General features: G+C 45.6%; 1 protein-coding gene across 4 annotated transcripts in view; it reads right to left on the bottom strand.

Annotated features, from left to right (window-relative positions):
* SUN2 (Sad1 and UNC84 domain containing 2) overlaps positions 1 to 19,126 on the bottom strand; it is a 177,495-nt gene that overhangs the window by 146,995 nt on the left and 11,374 nt on the right. For all 4 annotated transcript variants that reach the window (XM_069231309.1, XM_069231308.1, XM_069231310.1 and 1 more), the window contains exon 2: positions 9,971 to 10,162. In XM_069231309.1, the coding sequence (XP_069087410.1) occupies positions 9,971 to 10,104 (134 nt within the window). In that variant the 5' untranslated portion in view covers positions 10,105 to 10,162. The remainder of the gene's footprint in view (positions 1 to 9,970; positions 10,163 to 19,126) is intronic.

The raw sequence follows: 19,126 nt of genomic DNA, 5'->3' as shown, positions 1-19,126 counted from the left end.
GCACCTGGTGGAAGCTCCAGCAGGGAACAAAGAAAAAAGAGGAAGGAAACCAGACCAAGGTGAAAAAAAAAATCTAACTGAGGTAGTAGCACAAAAAAGTCTAGCTTAGAGCTACAGGAAGTAACAAACATTTGAGGTTTCTGTTGAAAAACAGACCGTTTTTCAACTGAGCACAAAGAGAGGGAGGGAGGGAGGGAGGGGAGTGAAGCATCAACCCTGTGTGAATTGTTGGCTAAGTGATGTAGCACAAACCGCCCAAGAAATATTACAAACCTGAAACACAAAAAAAACAAATCAGCCGACTAAGAACCATCAAATAATCTATGATGGAAAGCTTTTACAAAGATTGTGACACAGTATTTTCAAATGTGATGTAACTAGTACTATAATCTGCAAACATAGTTTAAGTCTTGCACTTAATTACCTTTGTGGTACAGTTGTAGGGGACACACTGTGACTAGAGAGACCCAAGAAGCCTCTTGGCAAGTGATCCCCACCTCATAATCATACCCTGTGGGTAAATAAGAATGGTTCATGGCTTTTTCTGCGTTTAGATATGGTTCACTTGTGTTGTAAGAAATCATCTTTTCTGTTAAAACGTTAGGTCTAAGGGGTTTTTAAAGCATGGGGCCACTCCTCCAGATTGTACCACAACTCTAAAGCTCTTTCAGCAATAAACCCATGAAGATACAAGCTACGTATGGAAATGAAGAATTAATGCACAATAGCACAACCAGCCACTCGTGTATCAGTGCCATGACAAATCTATGCTAATTTCTCGAGATGGCCTAGGAGAACTTTCCTGTCATCAAGTGAGGAGTCAGTTTCTCTCATTGGTGCTGCTATGACCTGCATGTCCCCTTGAGTCAGAAGGGCATGATTTCCTGATGGAATACCCTGAACAAAGCCTCTCTTGATGCAGCTGCACTCAGTTAGAACACAATTACAGTGCCTGGAGAAGCCCAGGCAGGGCCCAACACTTTTTTTGATTTCTGCAGAAGCCAAACTTCAACCACATCTGGACAGAGAAAGATTACCTTTTCTAGAATTCAACACTGAAAAGTCAAGCCTAGTAGCCATTTACAGCAACGGGGATGGACTAGAATAAAACCTGAAAACACAGAGGATATGGTTGCAATGAGTTAGCAAGAGAGTTAATGCCTGTAACACACTGTTATTCCAAAACACACAGGCATCCATCCTCTCACACAGAAAAGCTAAAGTACCATATGACACATAACCAGTGGTGCAGCAGAACATGGGTCAGGGAATGAAAACATTACACATATCACATACCCCTAACACTGGCTGGAATCACATGCACACAAGATCGCTAATAAACAGAATGACATGCTGCCACCACAAATTCATCCTCACCACTTGATGGCAAAACAGCTTTGGGTAAGACCGTATTCGCTACTAGGTAATGGGTAGGTGCAATGACAGAGTGAAGTTCACTCTTTTTAAGAATGAGATCGATACGCAGATAGGTGTCTCAGTATGATGATGAATGTTGCCGATGGTGGTAAAAGGAGGCGGTCAGAGCCTCCCGCTCAGTTTCCGTTCATCTGACAAATGCAGGAAGTAAGCAAAGTTTCCTGTCCACACTAAGCAGTTTCCTCTTAAGACTGCAAGAAAGGCCTACAGTAGTGCACAGCACTCACCTGTCAATTGCAGCACAGATCCGAGCTCACTAGATTTCCTAGCAAAGGACATAACTGACACAATATCATACAAAGAATACAGACCTTACCTAGAGAAGATCAGAGCTCATCCACCCTCCCAGTTTAGGACACCTCACCAATTGGTCCTGGGTAAGAACAGAGCTCATATACTATCCCTTTGCTGTACAGGGGTCATCCATTGTAACTGACAAAGTGCAGTGTGCATACTCCCTGGCACAGAACAGAGCTTTTCCAATATCCCGGGCACATTACAGACCTCACAGATATCCCCACAACCCCTGTTTAACTGGAGCTTTCCCACCACTGATGGTGAAGAACCAAACTTACATTAAAACCGTGGCATAATATAGAACTCATCAAATATCCATATAGTAAAAAACAACTTGCAAACCATTTGTGGCATAGTAGAGGACTTATCCATCATACTCAACAAATATTCGAGTTCATAGAACAAGAGATGGGAACACATTATCCCCAAACAGCTAGAGAACGTGCCCACTATCGTGGCTAAAAACAGTTCTTGCCTCCATTTAGTTATAACAGAGCTCACATACAGCCCCTGGCATAGTACTGAACTCCAATATTATCTCCGGCCCAATACACAACACACCCAACATCCCTGGAGAAGAACAAATCACATAAGATTCTTGGCACAGTACACAGCTGACACCCAATAACTGACACAGTAGTGAGCTCCCCAGTTATTTCTGTACCATACCTATGAAGAACAGAGTTCACACCATATCTGTGGAAAAATACTAAGCTCATCCACTACTTCCTCCGAAAGGAGCTCACACCATATATGTGGCACAGTGCATATATCACCCACAATCCCTCACTATCCCTAGTAAAGATAAGCGCTCAATTACTATCTATGGCAAAGGCCAGAACACACACACGGCCCATGACAAAGAACACATCTCATCCCCCCCACCTGGAGAAAAGCCGAGCTGTAATGCAATTCCAGGCAACTCATTTGGTTACGAACAGAACTCAGCTCACATTCCACACCTGGCAAAGAACAGAGCTCACACAACATTTCGGGCAATGTACAGTCTTCACTCCACCTTGGTCGGAAACAGCATCTATGGCATGATAGAATCTGCGAACACTTGTCCTTATTTACCTATAGCTCACTAACCTTCTCTGGTAATAAAGATAACTCACATCTATCCCATGGCATAATTGAGTACTACTCACCCACAAGACACTACCCATGAAGAAAAACAGATATCACTTGCCATTCTATCCTAGTCATTGACAGAGCTCACACAGTGTGCAGGGCACAGTACAAAGTTTGCATCCTATCCCTCTCTCAATACAAAGGTCAGACAAAATCCGAGCAAGTTACGAAACTCACCCACTATTCTGTCTAAAGACAAAGCTCTCTCACCCACTTGATTAAGAACAAAGCTCATGCACCAGCCCTGGTACACTGCAGAACACACACACTACCTCTGGCACGGTTTGGAACAACCCCGCTGAAAAATAAATCACACCTGAAATATCTGGCACAGTACACAGCTTACAACCAATCCCATGCACAGTATGAAACCCACACACTATCCTAGTTTAACAAGAGTTCTCAATTTTCATCCCTGTACAGAACAGAGCTCACACCCAAGGAGCGCTTCCATAATGCCTTGTGGAAAAAAGAGAGCACTAAGACTATGTGTGACACCACAACAATTTCATTCACTACACTTGGCAAAAATCAGAGCTCAAGCTGAACCTTTCTTGATGAACAGAGCTCATCCACTATCCCTGGCCAAGATCAGAGTACACACAGTACTCCTGGCAAAGATCAGAGCCACCACCATCCCTGGTCCCCCCGGACCGTTTTTTCTGTTATCAAAGGGTCTCGGCTAACTAAATTGTGCACCTGCTAGCAAATACTTCCTAAAGGGAACCCAGTGACTCAGCAATCTTTACAAAAGTTTCAAAACTGGTTTACTAGTCACTTCAGCTGCTGTTTGGAAAGGTTCGGGGTGATTTGTTAAGTGGGAACCAAGAAAAAGAGGGGTCCCAAAACACGACGGAACAACACCAAATTTGGTAGACAGATAGATCTTGGTCCAGAAAGAGCCATTTGTGTAATTTGGTGCAAATCCATTCAGTACTTTTGGAGTTATTTAAGAAAAAAAGAAACATAGGTATCTATGGACACAGATGGTCTGCAGATGCAACAGATCTCATGGTGAGATTTGATTGGCTGCCAACAATTCAACCAGGAAGTGTTGGCAGCTATCTTGGGACTCAGCGGAATCCCAAGAAAAAAGTTGAAAAGAAAAAAAGAAGGGGGCAGGGTAGGAATAGCCGGACACCCTAAGGCCTGGTGGTGAGGTACTACAGGGACCCCACGGAGGCCCAAAAACATTTTTTTGCTGCCAATTCACAAAGGATCTGATAATCAACAGCAAAAATGTTAAAAGAAATTCAAACAAACAAAGAAACAAACAGGAAAAAAACAAGCGCGGTCTCCTGCCCTCGTTTTTTTAGATTGCCTCCCCGTGCCCCCACCTGGTGAGCCAGGTCCCAGAAGGTTGTATGTACTAATATTATTAGGGGTGGGGGTGCATGTGGCCCCCCTCCTCAGGCCGATATCGGCCACGGGGACCCAATCCCCCTGTAAAGTTTGACTAGTGGGAGAGGCTGGGGGGCCCCCTGCCGCGCCCAGTACGGCCCCCAGAGAACCATCCCCCGGAGCCTGGCTGTTTGAAAAAAATGGGGAAGTGCAGCTGTGTAATGCAAAGGGAGGGGGGCACCCTCCTGCAGCCATAAATGGTCCTGGGGCTGGGCTCCTGCTATGTCACGAGGAGCTCACCGTCTGGGACATAGTAGTTTTATTGCCCGCGAAACCTCTGTTTGCTCATGCTTGGCGGGAGCCATTTAAAACTCCCGCCAGGCAAGAGCAAACAGTATGTTCGCTTCCTGATGGAAAAATTGCTCCTGCACGCAGCAAACCCCCCGCTGAAGGCTGTACGTGGCACGGGGCTGGGTGCATGCGGGTAGTTGGCTGCAGGCCCTGCGCCCGCCCTGCCCCACAGCCTCACTGATGTGGTACCCTACTGAGTCCTTGTCATTACCAAGACAGCTGCTACATGTCGGGTCTGGAAACATGGATCCCCCTCATCCTACTGTAAATGAGCAGCTTCTTCTAAAGAAGAGGATAGTTGTCCTCCTTCCACCTGTGGGCTTCAGTCTAACCCTAGATGTAGACCCTCTGCCGGAACTGTTGCTGCTGTTCTCCTGCCACTAGTCGGTGGGATAAATCCTCTGTGAACACCTTCTCTGCCTGCTCACCACCAATACACAATGCTGCCCCTGCAGCCTCTCACCCATACCTCCTTTGTATAAGGTAGGCAACCTTTTCTTGTAAACCAGATCTCTCTGTGGGTCTGGCCAGTTATCTTTGCCGCTGCCTTAAGAGTCTGGCTGATGGGCCACATCTATTGGAGGAAAATGGGAAACCATTTCAAAGCTTAACTGTACTGAATCTGTTCTTAGACAGAGCCACCCCTCCTCCTAAGCGCTGTTGCCGGAAAAGTACAGTCAAAGGATTAATCTTCCTTGTTTCTAGATTTGCACGCACTTGCCAGTGGGTGTAGAGGGTAGCATCCCTTTGAGGGATGTGCCCATAAATAACAGTGACACTTACTTTGATCTATTCTACCATGAGCATTGAATGCCAGAGTGTACTGGCATAGCCCTTAGCTCTTATCAGGGCATTGAAAAGTTTAACAATCCTTCCAACCTGAACATGCCAGACGTTACTTATCCTGCATTGACTGGACCAAGATTTGGATGTGAGCACTGTAAAGCAACTGTCTCTAGTGTTTTTGCTTAAACAGTAAATATGACATTGTTGTCCAAAATGTTACTGCCCCTTATGAATTCCGTATTCCCCATGCAATGTTGTTTCACAAATGCCATCTGCAGGCATGGCTATGCATACTTTATTTGTGGATCTTGTGGCAATTGCCAGCTTCCCTTAGACTGGACAGAAATTTGTTATTCAGGATATATCATGCCTGCTATAAGACATTTTGTTGATCACTATTTGTAGAGGAGGAGGGGTAGACCAGCTAGCTACCTATACTACTTCTAGATTCATGTTGCTCTAATTCCAACATATAGTGTAACAGGTGCTTTAGATGAAGTAAAAAAAAAAAAAAAATGCATAAATCAAAAATCAAGGAAACAAAATGCTAACTCCACTGCACTAGGTAGATCAACTAGACGCCTACAGGATGACTTGGATTACTTATTAGCAGCGATAAGGATTGTTATATCGTGGGATCTGATCGCTGCACTCACCTGCCCAACACTTCACTCCGCATACACAAACAAATAGATTATATAATAGATAGCAAAATTAAACTACATAAATTACAGAACAGACTTGTTTTTAACTTCAGTGGCATCTGGACCTGGGTGGGCAGTATTTCTGGACACTGGAGAACGAAAATATTTGAAATAATCATTACAATTTTTTTAATTATGGTTGTTCTGCATATTTTAATAAAAATAAGAACGTCAGTCATCCTACACACTTCAGGAAATAATGGCACTGCCAATACCTTTCCGCTTGCTACCTTTGAGGATGATCAGGATAGGAATACTGACTATGTGAAAGCTGAAGTATTGAGACTTTCCACGATTGAATAGGTGTGAAGAAGTGATCTTGTATTTCTTTTTCTATAGTTTCAATATTTCTCTGTAACTGGACATTACGACAAGCACTAATATGTTTTATAATCAAATATAAATATAATTTGCCTATTAATCTGAGGTGGCTTTTAACCTCAACATATTCACTAAGCATCATGACTTTAGTAGGGGTAGGAGCTGTTTTATTCAAGGTAGCCCATTTGCACATTTCCTTATCCTTGCAGTAAGGCTTAGGTTTGTTTTCAACATTGGCAACCAGAAGCGTGATTTAATGAAATAATCAAGTCAGAAGTTTATGTATTTCATCTTTCACATCACGATCGCCTTGCATTTTTTGTGCGAGAACCTGCCACTTGCTTATTAGAGAGGTTTCACTGAAAGTAACAGGTTTCTGTAACAGATTTGTACTCCATAGACTTCTATTGAGGAAAAGTATATACATTGCTCAGTTTTGCATGCATTTCGCATTACGTGTTCCAACTGGCCGTTTTGAGCGAGAGCTCCGGTCGGCTGAAATCACAGTTGTCTCTTGATTATTTGCGGTAGTGCTTGCTATTTTTGCAGGAAACACATGCTAGAACTTTTGCTTCCTGATGTGTTTAACACTTATTTGTCAGGTGAAATAATTTCCGGTTTAGCTAGAATCATTAAATTAAAGTTTTGCTTTTGTTCTAACACTAATAACATTGTTTGGTCTTATGCTATACTAAAAAGCATCATCATTGGTGTAAAACGTTTATCCAGACATCTATCCTACTCAAAAACGAAAGGTATTGTAACCACTACACTTCATATGACCTAATGTCCCTTGTTCTTCCAAACATCGAGAACATTTGTCGGATGCTTTAATTTCAATTTTAGACACTCTTTTGGGACACTCATTTCAAAAACTAATCCCAAGAATGTGTCTGTCACAACCCTTTTCAAAGGGCAATGGGCAAGCAAGGGATTGAGACCCAACAGGGGGTGCTGTGGCCTTTTACACCTGATATCCCAGGACCTGGCCTACTTTAGGTCCTGAACAACTGGGCCAAGTGCTACCCCATCCAGCAATCGACTCTCAGTGGCATCTTGGGTTAACCACTCCAAGACTATTGAAGGGGAGGTAAACACAAGTGCCAGACTCGCAACACAAACAGTGCCTCCAATAATCTGACTGTCCAATTCAATATTTACTCTTAGTACAATAAAACGTATTTATTACACACTCAACAGTATAATACAACTCTCTAAATGACAGACTACGGATTCTCAGGGTGAGTGCTCTCTCTCTTTCTTAGGCAGTGTTTCTCAGGCCCTCCCTCTCCATCAGCCACACTATCAAACATGTTCCTCGTGGTTTACTCAAGATGACCCTCACAGGTGTTGCTTGCGCTAGCAATGTGCAACACAGTCCCTCTTTTGCCACTGAAGTTCAGCTAGTTATGGTGCTAGTACAGAGTATTGCACCTTTCCATAGTCAGCGGGGGTGGTGCGCTGAGGTGATCACAGTTGCGATGGCTTCCAGGAGCAGCAGACAACTTCTCCTTTGTGGCTCATCCAGGTAAGGCATTGGGGCAGAGGCAGTGATGCCTGTTGGCTTGCTCAAGTCCTTTTCATGGTCAAGGGGACTCCTCCAATATGGGCGACGGCCCCAATTTTCCTATGGGCCCCTAGTTGTTTGTTGGGACAGGCGACTATCCCAATGATGTTACTTCTACTGACAACAGCCCCAAACGTCCTAGTGCTCTCCTTCTGCCATATGACGGGGGAGGGTCAATGGCGACGGACAAACAATATTTCTTCCAATGACGATGGCCCAGAACTTCGCAGCGGCCATACAGAGGTCACTGACTTTTGTGATAAAGAGGACAGCTCTCTTTCTCGCAACACGAGTCTCAACTGGACTGGATGCCCTATACTTCGCTCACTGGGATCCACTCACCAGGCTCCTTACAGGCTTCACTCCCTCTAGACTCTCGACTCTCGCCTCCTTCTCACAGGTCTTGGCAAGCAGGCAGAAGGCTGGTGCTCCAAGCACAGGGCAAGTATTCTTGGCTTCCTGGATGATGGCCCCTCACCTGGAAGAACAGCAGATCTTTGGCCCCAGCCCTGGATGCAGTAGTTCGAAGTCGTGGTGATCTTGTCTATGCTGATGAGCCACTTGTGGGTACTATGCTTCACTTTTATAGTCCTTTTCCAGACACAGCTTTGATTTAATCTCTGGTCCTTTGAAATGTGTGTTATGAGAGTTAATCTTTAAAAATCCCTCTCTTCTGTGTAGTCCTTTGTCAAAAGAACAGTCTGTCACAACATGAACATCTGCATATGTCGACTGACCCACAACACAGGCTGAGGGAGTAACCAGGGCTCACACTTGGCTGTCAGCCTCAACTGATAAGTCTCACAAAAGGTTCAAAGGCTTAAAACTTTCCCCACTATTATGATTTCCTGTTCCTTCAGTGTCAGCCTTTTCAGAATCCACCATCTTGCCTCACCAAGATCCCACTCCCTACTGGCCAGTAACAATTCCTGGAGTCAAGGAGAGCTTTAATGTGCACACCCGGTGCTTTGACCCCATTCCCCATCTTCTTCTACTATGTTTGGTCTACCCCAGCCCTACGGAATGTCGGAAATCTGCATCTCCTGTCAGGGGTTGCAGTCTTCACCTCCAACTAGCCTGTGCTTCAAAATGGAACCCACAAGCCTCTATTTCATACACCACACATAAAACACAGCATGCACAGATCACACACTGGATGGAGCTACATATAGTCATCATGCTGGGCTAGCGTGACTGAAGTACATAATGTCACTTTAAACGATTGGGCCAATAGGCATCACTCCAGTGACACAGGAAAAAAATGCCTGTTTACACGAATGACTCTTATGAAACGCAAAATGGATATGCTGCCACCACTGCAGTCATATCACTTAACGCCTGGCAAGGGCAGTAGCCCTCGACCACTATGAGGGTAGCCTGTGGTGTGACCCTTCCACACCGAAAAGATTACATTATCAAGAGACAGGCCATGGTCATGGTGCACATGCATGATCCATGTTCACCAACAACCAAATATCAGGATCATGAATACTAGTTTTCCATGCAGCTGGGGTAGTCAGGGCAGGGATGCGCTCCATCACCATGCAGGGGATTTTTCTGTCCCACCAGGGTCTACTAACCCTACCTTCTTGTTTATTCTGCCTACTCTTAACACATACAATGCTGTTGTCATTCCACTGTCACACAGGTAAGAAGTGGGTATTATTTCCCCTTTCCTTTTCACCCTCATTCAATCTCTTAAACTGAAAAGTATTTTACAACGCTTATTCATTTTATAACATGTTAATAACAATGATAGTTTTGTCAAAAAAGTGACCAACTCCGGTTTATATCTCCAATCAACTGTTTCACAATCCCAAAACCTTTTACTAAGAGTACATCTGTGTATAAGGAGTTTGAGGAGTGTTAAACATTTTGGATTCTGATTAAAGTGCAGGAATGGTAATCAGTTCATTAATTCTCTTTACCAATTCACTCTGCAACCCACCGAAAGACAGGATTTTCAAATGGGGATTTCTACCTCTAAAAGGAGAGGAGTGGATCCTTTATCAACCACCTCTCACCCCCTTACCTGACGGGGCTCTCCTTGTAGAGGGCCTGACTGCCCCCCAGAAGGGAGCTGCCAGCACTGCTGGTGCTCGCACGGTCATCCTCATCACCCTGGTAGTACCGGGATGTCTGCAAGCGCGTGCTCCTGCGCGACATGGTGCAGGTGGTAGAAGGTGGTGTGGTTGGTAGTCGATATGCAGCACCACTGGAGAACCTGGGTAATGCAAGAAAAAATGTGTAAAACAAGTTCAGTCTTGTATCCATATTTGAAGTATTGCATCGAGTGTTGCCAGACACATTCACCTCATAAATTAATGCAGAATCAACTATTGGAAGAGGTTGGCAATTAAGGCTGTCTCAAATTAATCTACAGGACACAGTGTTAACCTCAATTAAGTCCTCATCTCGAACATTCTCCACCTCGCCAAGAATAGCCAAATAGCGGCAGTGAGTCAACTGCAACATGTTCTCGTCCACTGCACTGTCCCCCTTCCTATTCAAATTCTCATAATGCCACAATAAAACGTTCTAATCCAATCCAGCATGGGTTTCTATTTAAGTAGAAACCACAGACCCTTGATCTTTCAGACATCAGATACCTTCATGTAAACTCTTGCAACAAGAGTAGTTCTTTTCCGCAAAACTTTTATTATTAGGGATAGCTCTTTCCAAAGTGCGTCTTTTGCACAGGAGGAAACCGGGGAATTGAAAAATTTAAGAATGTGCACAGGATCACAGAACACGCTCAGTTTAGGAAGCAGGGATTAGAATGAATACCTCCTCAGTCCACAGACAACAGATTAACCACAAGGTTAACATTTAATCACAGGATTCAGACCTAATGTTGAAAAAGGACCTGCAAGAGTGTTCCAAACAGTTAAAAAGGCAACCTATGGTTTGTATCTCTCCCATATCAAAACTACAATGCTTCTTCTCTTAAGTCATAATAAAAAAATAAAAAATAAAAAAAAAACACAACATCAACAAATCTATAAATTTGAAAATAAAGTGGATGAGCACTAACCACAAAAAACTTAAAGAATTTGTTCAGCATCTTTATCACAGCTCTTCCATTCTGACTACTGAAAGTGGTTAAGCAGAAGTCATCAACCCTTGAAGCAATCATTGCAAAACTTTTCCCGAGTGCTCAGGGTTAAAGCAGACTGCACGGAGATACTACATGGGTAATATCATATCATACAGACAATACAACAACGAGGGAAGCCTCCCTTTAGGAATGTTTACCATGCCCTTGGCAAAGACAGCATCCACATGCTTTACACATACTCGAAAACTCACTACAAGCAGGAGACGGAACATTTGTGATGCCAGGACAATTTTACAAATAGATGGTATATAAACTCTTCTCCCACAGCCAGTGCCACTTATTATAATCTCAGATGCCCTCAAATGCCATTCTCCATATAACTCGACAGCCACCGCCCTTTCCTTGTTGACGTGGGGTTTAACAATAACAACATGGAACGCCTCTAGGGTGTTCTTTGATGCCAACTCCACTGAAAGAAAAATACAAGATCAAGCAAAAAAAAAAAAAACTGGGATGGGGTGGCACTACTGTTCTCATGTGAAGGGAACTGTATTACTGTGTGCCTTTATCTCTTTAAAACAAATTACACCTAGAAGTTCCCTCTTCCATGGACTTATCCCAGGTAGTTCTACATACAGGGTGTGAAGTTCAATGAACTGGTACTTCCTCCATTACCTAGGGCATGCGTCAACGTCAAGTAGCCCACCACCAGGTATAAATTATTCTTAATCCTCATAATCTGCCATTCAGGGGCATTTCTGGGTCAGAATGTTCCAATAACCAGTTCACCCTGCCATTATACTCCTTTGCAGACAGCAGCTTCGGGATTGTTCTTGTAGCACTCCTCTTCTTCTTCTGACTCTTGTATTAGTGGTCTTTTTGACTTTTCCTGGGCTGAAATGGTTTGGCGGAAACATTGTGCTTCTGGGGCACCCTGGAGTGTTCTATGATCCCCTCTAGTTTTATAGTACTCTAGTTTGCCACTGCTTCCAGCTCACGCTCTCTCTTGACGTGCCAGTCGTCAGCTGACTCGTTTAGATGTCTCACTGCCAATTTCTTAAACGACAGATGAACTCCAAGAATTTCCTTGAGCATTCACTTAGCTCCTCCCTGTGTATTCTAGATTACATAAGGCCTGTTTCTCTAATTGTTGTTGCTGAACATTGCCCACTCTGCATACCCAGCCCATTTTAATGCCAAATGCAAAAGATCGCTGGTGGTGGCTCCTTCAGCTTGGGTGTGCCACTCAGTCCCATTACCAAAGTCTGCCTTTCTTTATGACAGAAAGAAAAGTTTTTTCATTTAAAAAATACATTTAGTAACACACTGAGGTTCAATAGTTTGAATGCAGACCAGTCAACTCAAATGATGAGGTGATGTATAAAATGATATTGGCTTTGTTCCCTTGTTGGAGACAGAGTAAGCTGGAAATACCTGTGCAGAATGGGTTTACAGTTCCTGTGTAGAGGGTTTTGCAAACTCCTCAGGACATCAATAGCAGTACGAGAAGAGGATTTAAAAAAAAAAAAAAAAAAAAAATTGTGGGTAGGTTGGGGAGGGGGGTGCGGAAGGGCTGGCTCTCGTCAAATGGTCTCCTCAAAGCCCCGCCCTCACCTTCAATCTATATGTCTTGCAATCCGTCGATGATAGCTATAGCTGGCTGGATTCAACTCCTTTTGCTTGAGCTCATGCCTCCACTTACACCTCGGTAGCTCTTGTTGTAGGCCTCAGTTCACCGTTACTTCCACAACTTGACAGACTCCTCCAGGTGCACTGGGTCCCAGTCTTCAGTGCCTGATCTCTACTCGAAACTGTGAATGTAGGCATCTTGCACATGACCTCGCCTCAATGGTGGCCGCCTCTAAATGAACTTCCTTAAGCTGGTTTTCAAATCACATCATTGTTACATTCCCTCACATGAATCCACCAAAACAATTAGAAGAATGCAAGGCGGGGAGAAACAAAGGAATAAGAGGACAAGTTGGATCTGGCATGTGTGGGGGGGGGGGGGAGGGGTGGTAGAGTAACGTAGACAGAGACACATGGGTGAACAATAGGGCAAAGACATCACCCCATGCCCAATGGCATTTCTGATTTCTACAGCACAAACATACAATAATTATCCCAAACACTCTGTTAACCACATACTTCTGTCTGAGTATCTCCAGTGGCAAGTAATCATAGCACACCCATGGTTATATACAAAACTACAAAGCCACGTCAATAGCAGAAGTGTACTGTACAAAAGTCTATTAGCACAGCATATGTACAGGGTGAGGGCAAGTCACTATCTGTGACTATTAATGAAAGAAATAATTATACAAGATTGCAACTATATTATATTTCAGTAGGTAGACATTCCACAGAAGTATATTTTCTCAGAGCCAGTTGGGTGGGTTTGGACAGCCTTTGCACATGTGAGAAAGCAAGGAAAGTGATTGTAGGAAGCTGGCTCTGTATATACTATATCAAAATGAGATTGAGATATAGTGTGCACAGAGTCCAGTGGTTCCCCAGAGACTTATAAGAGGCAATAACAGATAATACTAATGCTCCCGTTTGTGGTAGTATGGTAAAGTAGTTAGGCTTCTCAGAGGGTAGTGCAAAGCATTTGTTGTACACACACACAAACATTAGAAGAAGCACACACTCAATGACTTGACTCCAGACCAATGGTTTTCATGTATCAAAAATATATTTTCTTAATTTATTTTTAGAACCACGAGATTCAAGTTGCAGGTAAATACTTCTACAGATTCGTATTTTACACATGTATCAACAGTATTTTGTTTGAAATTGATAAGTTATACAGTTTTTGAATGATTGGCAATAATCTGTTTTGAAAATGGCCACAGTGCAATTTTCAGAAACAGTTCCTGGGGAGAAAAAAATGGTAGTTAATTTTGCAGGTAAGTACAACACTTACAATTTCAGTCTCTGGGTTTTAGGAAGTCCACCGGTTGGGGTTCAAATTAACCCCAAACACCCACCACCTGCAACACGGGGCTGGCCGGGTGAAGAAGTCAAAGATGAGCAAATTTAACATGGGCTCCTATAGAGGCTGGGGTACTCAAGATCAGGCCTTCCTGCAGGTAAGTACCCGCGGCTCGGAAGGCAGACCACGGAAGATTAGAGGAGGACTGAAGGGGCCACAAGTAGGCACCAAACGCACACCCTTAGCAGCACAGGGGCGGCCTGGTGCAGGGTGCACACAGCATGTCAAGGTTCCAATGCTACTCTAGGAGGGGACCCCAGGGGTCACTCAGAGGGCTGCAGGCGAGGTCCAGGGGGGTGTCCCGGGCACCCCAGGTTGGACAGGGAGGAGGGCTGCCTGCTGAACGTGGCTGCACTGGGTGCTGGATTCTCCAAGGCCTGGGGTCCCTGAGGGTGCAGTGTGTCTTTAGGCATCGCATATCTTCATCCGGAGCTTTGCGGCCAGGGGGATCTTCGGGATTCCCTCTGCAGGCGTCATCATGGAGGGGTCAACCCATGGTGGGCACTTGCTCACAATCGCCTGGGGACCCTCTCTAGCTGGGAGGACCACCTGGACACAGGCTGTGGGCATCGGGTGCAGAGTGGTCAGGACTTATGCATCCGGAGTGAGGTGGGAGTCCTTAGTTGTAGGTTTTTCTTAGACAGGGCCGCTGTCCTCAGGAGTTCTTTGTCTTTTAGGGTGCAGGGCAGTCCTCTGGAGCTTGGGAGAGGTCACTGGTCCAGAGGGATGTGTCGCTGTTCTTTTGCAGGTTTTTTGAAGCAGGAGACAGGCCAGTAGGGCTGGGGCCAAAGCAGTTGTAGTCTTCCTTCCGCTCTGCTGGGGGTTTCAGCTAAACAGTCCTTCTTCTTGTAGGTCGCCAGGAATCTGGTGAGTTGGGTTCAGGGAAGTCCTTAAATACAAGAACTAGGGGTGTTACAGGGGTCAGAGGGCAGTAGCCAATAGCTACTGTCCCCGAGGGTTGCTACACCTTCCTTGTGTCCACTCCCTATGTGGAGGGGGGGCACATTCCTATCCCTATTGGTCCCAATCCTCCAAACCAAGATGGGGGATTCTGCAAGGGGGGGGCGGGGGCACATCAGCTCTGGACACCTTAGGGGTGGTCCTAGCTGAAGTGGTCACTCCTCCTTGTTTTTCCTATGTTTCACGCCAAACTTGCCACCAATAGGGGGGCTTTGGCCAGGGGGTGGGCATCTCCACTAGCCGGAGTGCCCTGGGGCACAGTAACATGAGGCCTGAGCCTTTGAGGCTCACTGCCAAGTGTTACAGTTCCTGCAGGTTGGAGGTGTGAAGCACCTTCACCCAAAGCACGCTTTGTTTCTGGCCTCAGAGAGCACAAAGGTCTTCACCCCATGGGGTCAGAAACTTGTCTGCTAGTGGCAGGCTGGCACAGACCAGTCAGTCCTACCCTAGAGGATTGGGTAAAATACAAGGGGCATCTCTAAGATGCCCTCTGTGTGCATTTTTTAAATAAATCCCACACTGGCATCATTAGGAGTTTTTTTTGCGCTGAGAAGTTTGATATCAAACTTCCCAGTATTCAGTGAAGCCATTATGGAACTGTGGAGTTCGTAATGAGCAATTCCCAGACCATAGACTTAATATGGCTACACTGCACTTACAATGTTGAAGAATGGACTTAGACACTGTAGGGGCATATTGCTCCTGCAGCTACGCCCTCGCCTGTTGTATAGTGCACCCGCCTTAGGGCTGTAAGGCTTACTGGAGGTGGTGACTTACCTATGCCAGAGGCACTGTTTTGTGGGCATGGCACCCTGAGGGGGATGCCATATCGACTTTGCCTTTTTCTCCCCACCAACACACACAATCTGCAATGGTAGTGTGCATGTGTTTGGTGAGGGGTCCCTTAGGGTGGCATAACACATGCTGCAGCCCTTAGGGACCCTCCCTGGTCACAGGGCCCTTGGTACCACTAGTACCTTTTGCAAGGGACTTATCTGTGTGCCAGAGGTGTGCCAATTGTGGAAACAATGGTACATTTTTAGGGAAAAACACTGGTGCTGGGGCCTGGTTAGCAGGATCCCAGCACACTCTGTCAAGTCAGCATCAATATCAAGCAAAATGTTTGGGGGGGGGGAGGGGTGGGGGAGGAGGGGGTAACTGCAACAAGTGCCAGTTTCCTACACAAGCTCCTCTCCCTCCCCCAGCCCACAGGCCATGAGACTCAGCCAAACCTGAGAGAGTCTTCCTAGTCTGTCAGGTGAGGAAGAGTAGGGAAGCAGGTTGTTGGTTGCAGGCCCTACTCTGCCTTACATCCTCCTGACTAGGTCATTCCTCTGGGGAATTTACCTACCTCAACAGTGATCGGACCGAATCTGAATTGCTTCTTGTCTGGTTTGTTAGTGTATTCACCCATCCTTTTTATCTTGGGACTAGAGGTATCCACCTCTGCTAATCCTGTCTTAGCCAGGGTCACCCACAGCTTACCCAAAGAGGTTACCAACAGCTGGAGTAACCTCACCATGACCAACAGGGTCAGGGGGCCTATCTAGCTATTTGGCATGGGGTCAGATCACCATGCAAGGACAGTGCAGCTATAAAGGCTAACACCCAGCAGAGGCCACTGACAGCTGTCTGTACCCAGAACCACAACTTTAGCTCTTCACCAACAAGGGAAGGGGCTAAGTTACAGGCTTCTTTGGTGCCTGTCTATTGTGGTAGAGTGGGGGTTGCTACATTTTGTAGTAAACACCCTCCTTCCGCTCTTTCGTCAGTTAGCTCAGGAGCCACCCACTCATGCTTACCAGTTGCCTGACTAGTCAGGACTTTGTGTGGGTCATGTTGGACTTTCAGTGCCACTTCTGGAGTCCTTTTCTATTGGAGCAGATCTCCTTGGCTTACTGGAACCTTAGCTAAAGGTTGTCCACCTTTGCTGCACTGTTTTCTCTTTTTTCCCTTTTGGGGTCTACCTTTAAACACTGCAGAGGCAGTACCTCCAGGATCCTTGTGAGAGGGCTGGTACTGGACCATCTCCTCTTCTGGGCTCTGACTAACCTCTGGGTATTCATTTCCAAGGAGACAATCAAGGGCGTGGTCTGTAATGACTATCACCCTCCTCCAGCTAAAAGTCCCACCCACTTCTAGGGGCACTAAAGCCACAGGCCTATTAGTGACCTTTACTGGGCTAACCCTTACTCTGGCAGTCTTACCTGGGATGTACTGGTTTGAGAGCACCAGCCTGTCATGCACAATAGTGTGACTGGCTCAAGTGTCTCTCAGGGCAGTGGCTGGGATTCCATGCACCCCAGTAGGTGGTGGAATTGTCTACTCCCCTCTGGAATCTCCAACTCACCTGTTGGGCCCATATTCCAGTTGAAGGCTATGAGGACCTCCTCATCTGAGGAGTCACCCCAAATGGCTACACTGGTCACTCGTGGGGTTTTGCTAGGGGGTTGGTGTTTGGGACAAGAAATGTCCTTGGTGTGGTGCCCTGTCTGTCAACAGCAGTGGCACCATGCCTTAGTGGCATCACAGTTACTACCTGGTACCCACTTTTGTTTTGGGGCGAGTCTTGGGGCCCACCCACTTGGGCAGGTTTTTGGGGGCCTACTGAGGAAGTTTTCTCTTTATTTCTAGGAGTGTCACCCACTTTCTCCTGGTGAGGCTGTGTCACCCACAGTGGAAGTCTTGGTTACCCTAGTCTTGCCCCAGTGGTCTGCCTTCTTTCCCCATTCTTGGGGAGAAATTGGATCTAGGTCTACCAGACATTGACGCAACTTTTCAATGAAGCAGTTACTTAAAATGTGTTCTTTCATAAACAAGTGATAAAGCCCATCATAGTCATGCACGTCATTTCCAGTTACCCAGCCATCCAGTATTTTCACGGAGTAGTCTACAAAATCAACCCAGGACTGGCTCAAGGTTTTGTGTGCCCCCCTGAACCTAATTCTATACTCCTCAGAATCCAAAGCCCTCAATCAAGGTAGCCTTCATGTGGTCATCGGATTCAGCATCTGCACCAGCGAGTGTGAGGAGCCTATCCCTACATTCACCAGTAAACAGTTCCCAAAGGAGAGCTACCCAATGAAATGTTTTTAATCTTCTGGTTCCACATGCCCTCTCAAAGGCTGTGAACCACTTGGTGATGTCATCACCATACTCATTTTTGGGGACAATAACTTTGGGGATTTTAGGGGTGTCAGAATACTCTCTATCCCTAGTTCCTATGTTGCTGTCACCACTAATGGGTGCTAAACCCATTTCCGTTCTCTCCCTTTCAATAGCCAAGAGCTGTTTCTCCAAAGCTAATCTTTTGGCTATCCTTGCTAAAAGGAGGTCCTTTAGATGGAGGCTGCCCTCAATATTCCCAGAGGAACTGGACTCCCCTCTGGGAGACCCAGATCCTAAGAGTACTATCCTTGGGGACAGGGACCTTGGGACCCTGTTCTCCCTAATTAGGTTGGGGGGGGGGGGGGGGGGGGGGGGGAAGGAGGGAAGCGGGGGAGTTCATCCTCCTGATCCATAACTTCTTCCCCACCTGAGGGGAGGTCTTCCTCCTCAGCAGGGTGGTCCCTTGTATACTCTGCCAAGAGCTCCTGAAGCTTGACCTTGGTAGGGTGGGAACCTGTTTTGATTTTCTTGAGGCTGCAGAGATTCCTTAACTCTCTCATCCCAAGATGGAGGTAAGGGGTGAGATTGAGTTCCACCACCATGTCTTCTGAGCTACTCATTTTATTACTAAAGTTTGGGGCTTACTTTTAGAACTAAATCTACTTCTAGTTACTAAGTCCCTAACTTACAATAACTTTTAAATCTAAAAAGAAGGGCTAAGGGAACTTAACCAAGGTCCTAGCAGGACTTTAAAAATTTAGAAAAGTTTGCCAAATTCAGAAATCAGTTTCTAAAGGCAATTTTGGAATGTAGTTGTGTGATCATGTACTGGCTGGTTAGTCCAGCAAACGCAAAAGACGTAGACCCCACAGCTGATCTACCAATGTAGGAAGCTGGATCTGTATAACCTATATCAAAATGAGAAATAGTGTGCACAGAGTCCAGGGGTTCCCCAGAGGCTAAAGTAGATAATACTATTGCTCTTGTTTGTGGGTAGTGTGGTCGAGCAGTTAGGCTTATCAGAGGATAGTGCAAGCATTTGTTGTACACACACAGGCAATAGAAGA

Source organism: Pleurodeles waltl, chromosome 4_2 (genome assembly GCF_031143425.1).
Source record: "Pleurodeles waltl isolate 20211129_DDA chromosome 4_2, aPleWal1.hap1.20221129, whole genome shotgun sequence".
NCBI lineage: Eukaryota > Metazoa > Chordata > Amphibia > Caudata > Salamandridae > Pleurodeles > Pleurodeles waltl.
The sequence above is the reverse complement of the archived record's forward strand: the minus strand, read 5'-3'. Positions and strand labels throughout refer to the sequence as shown.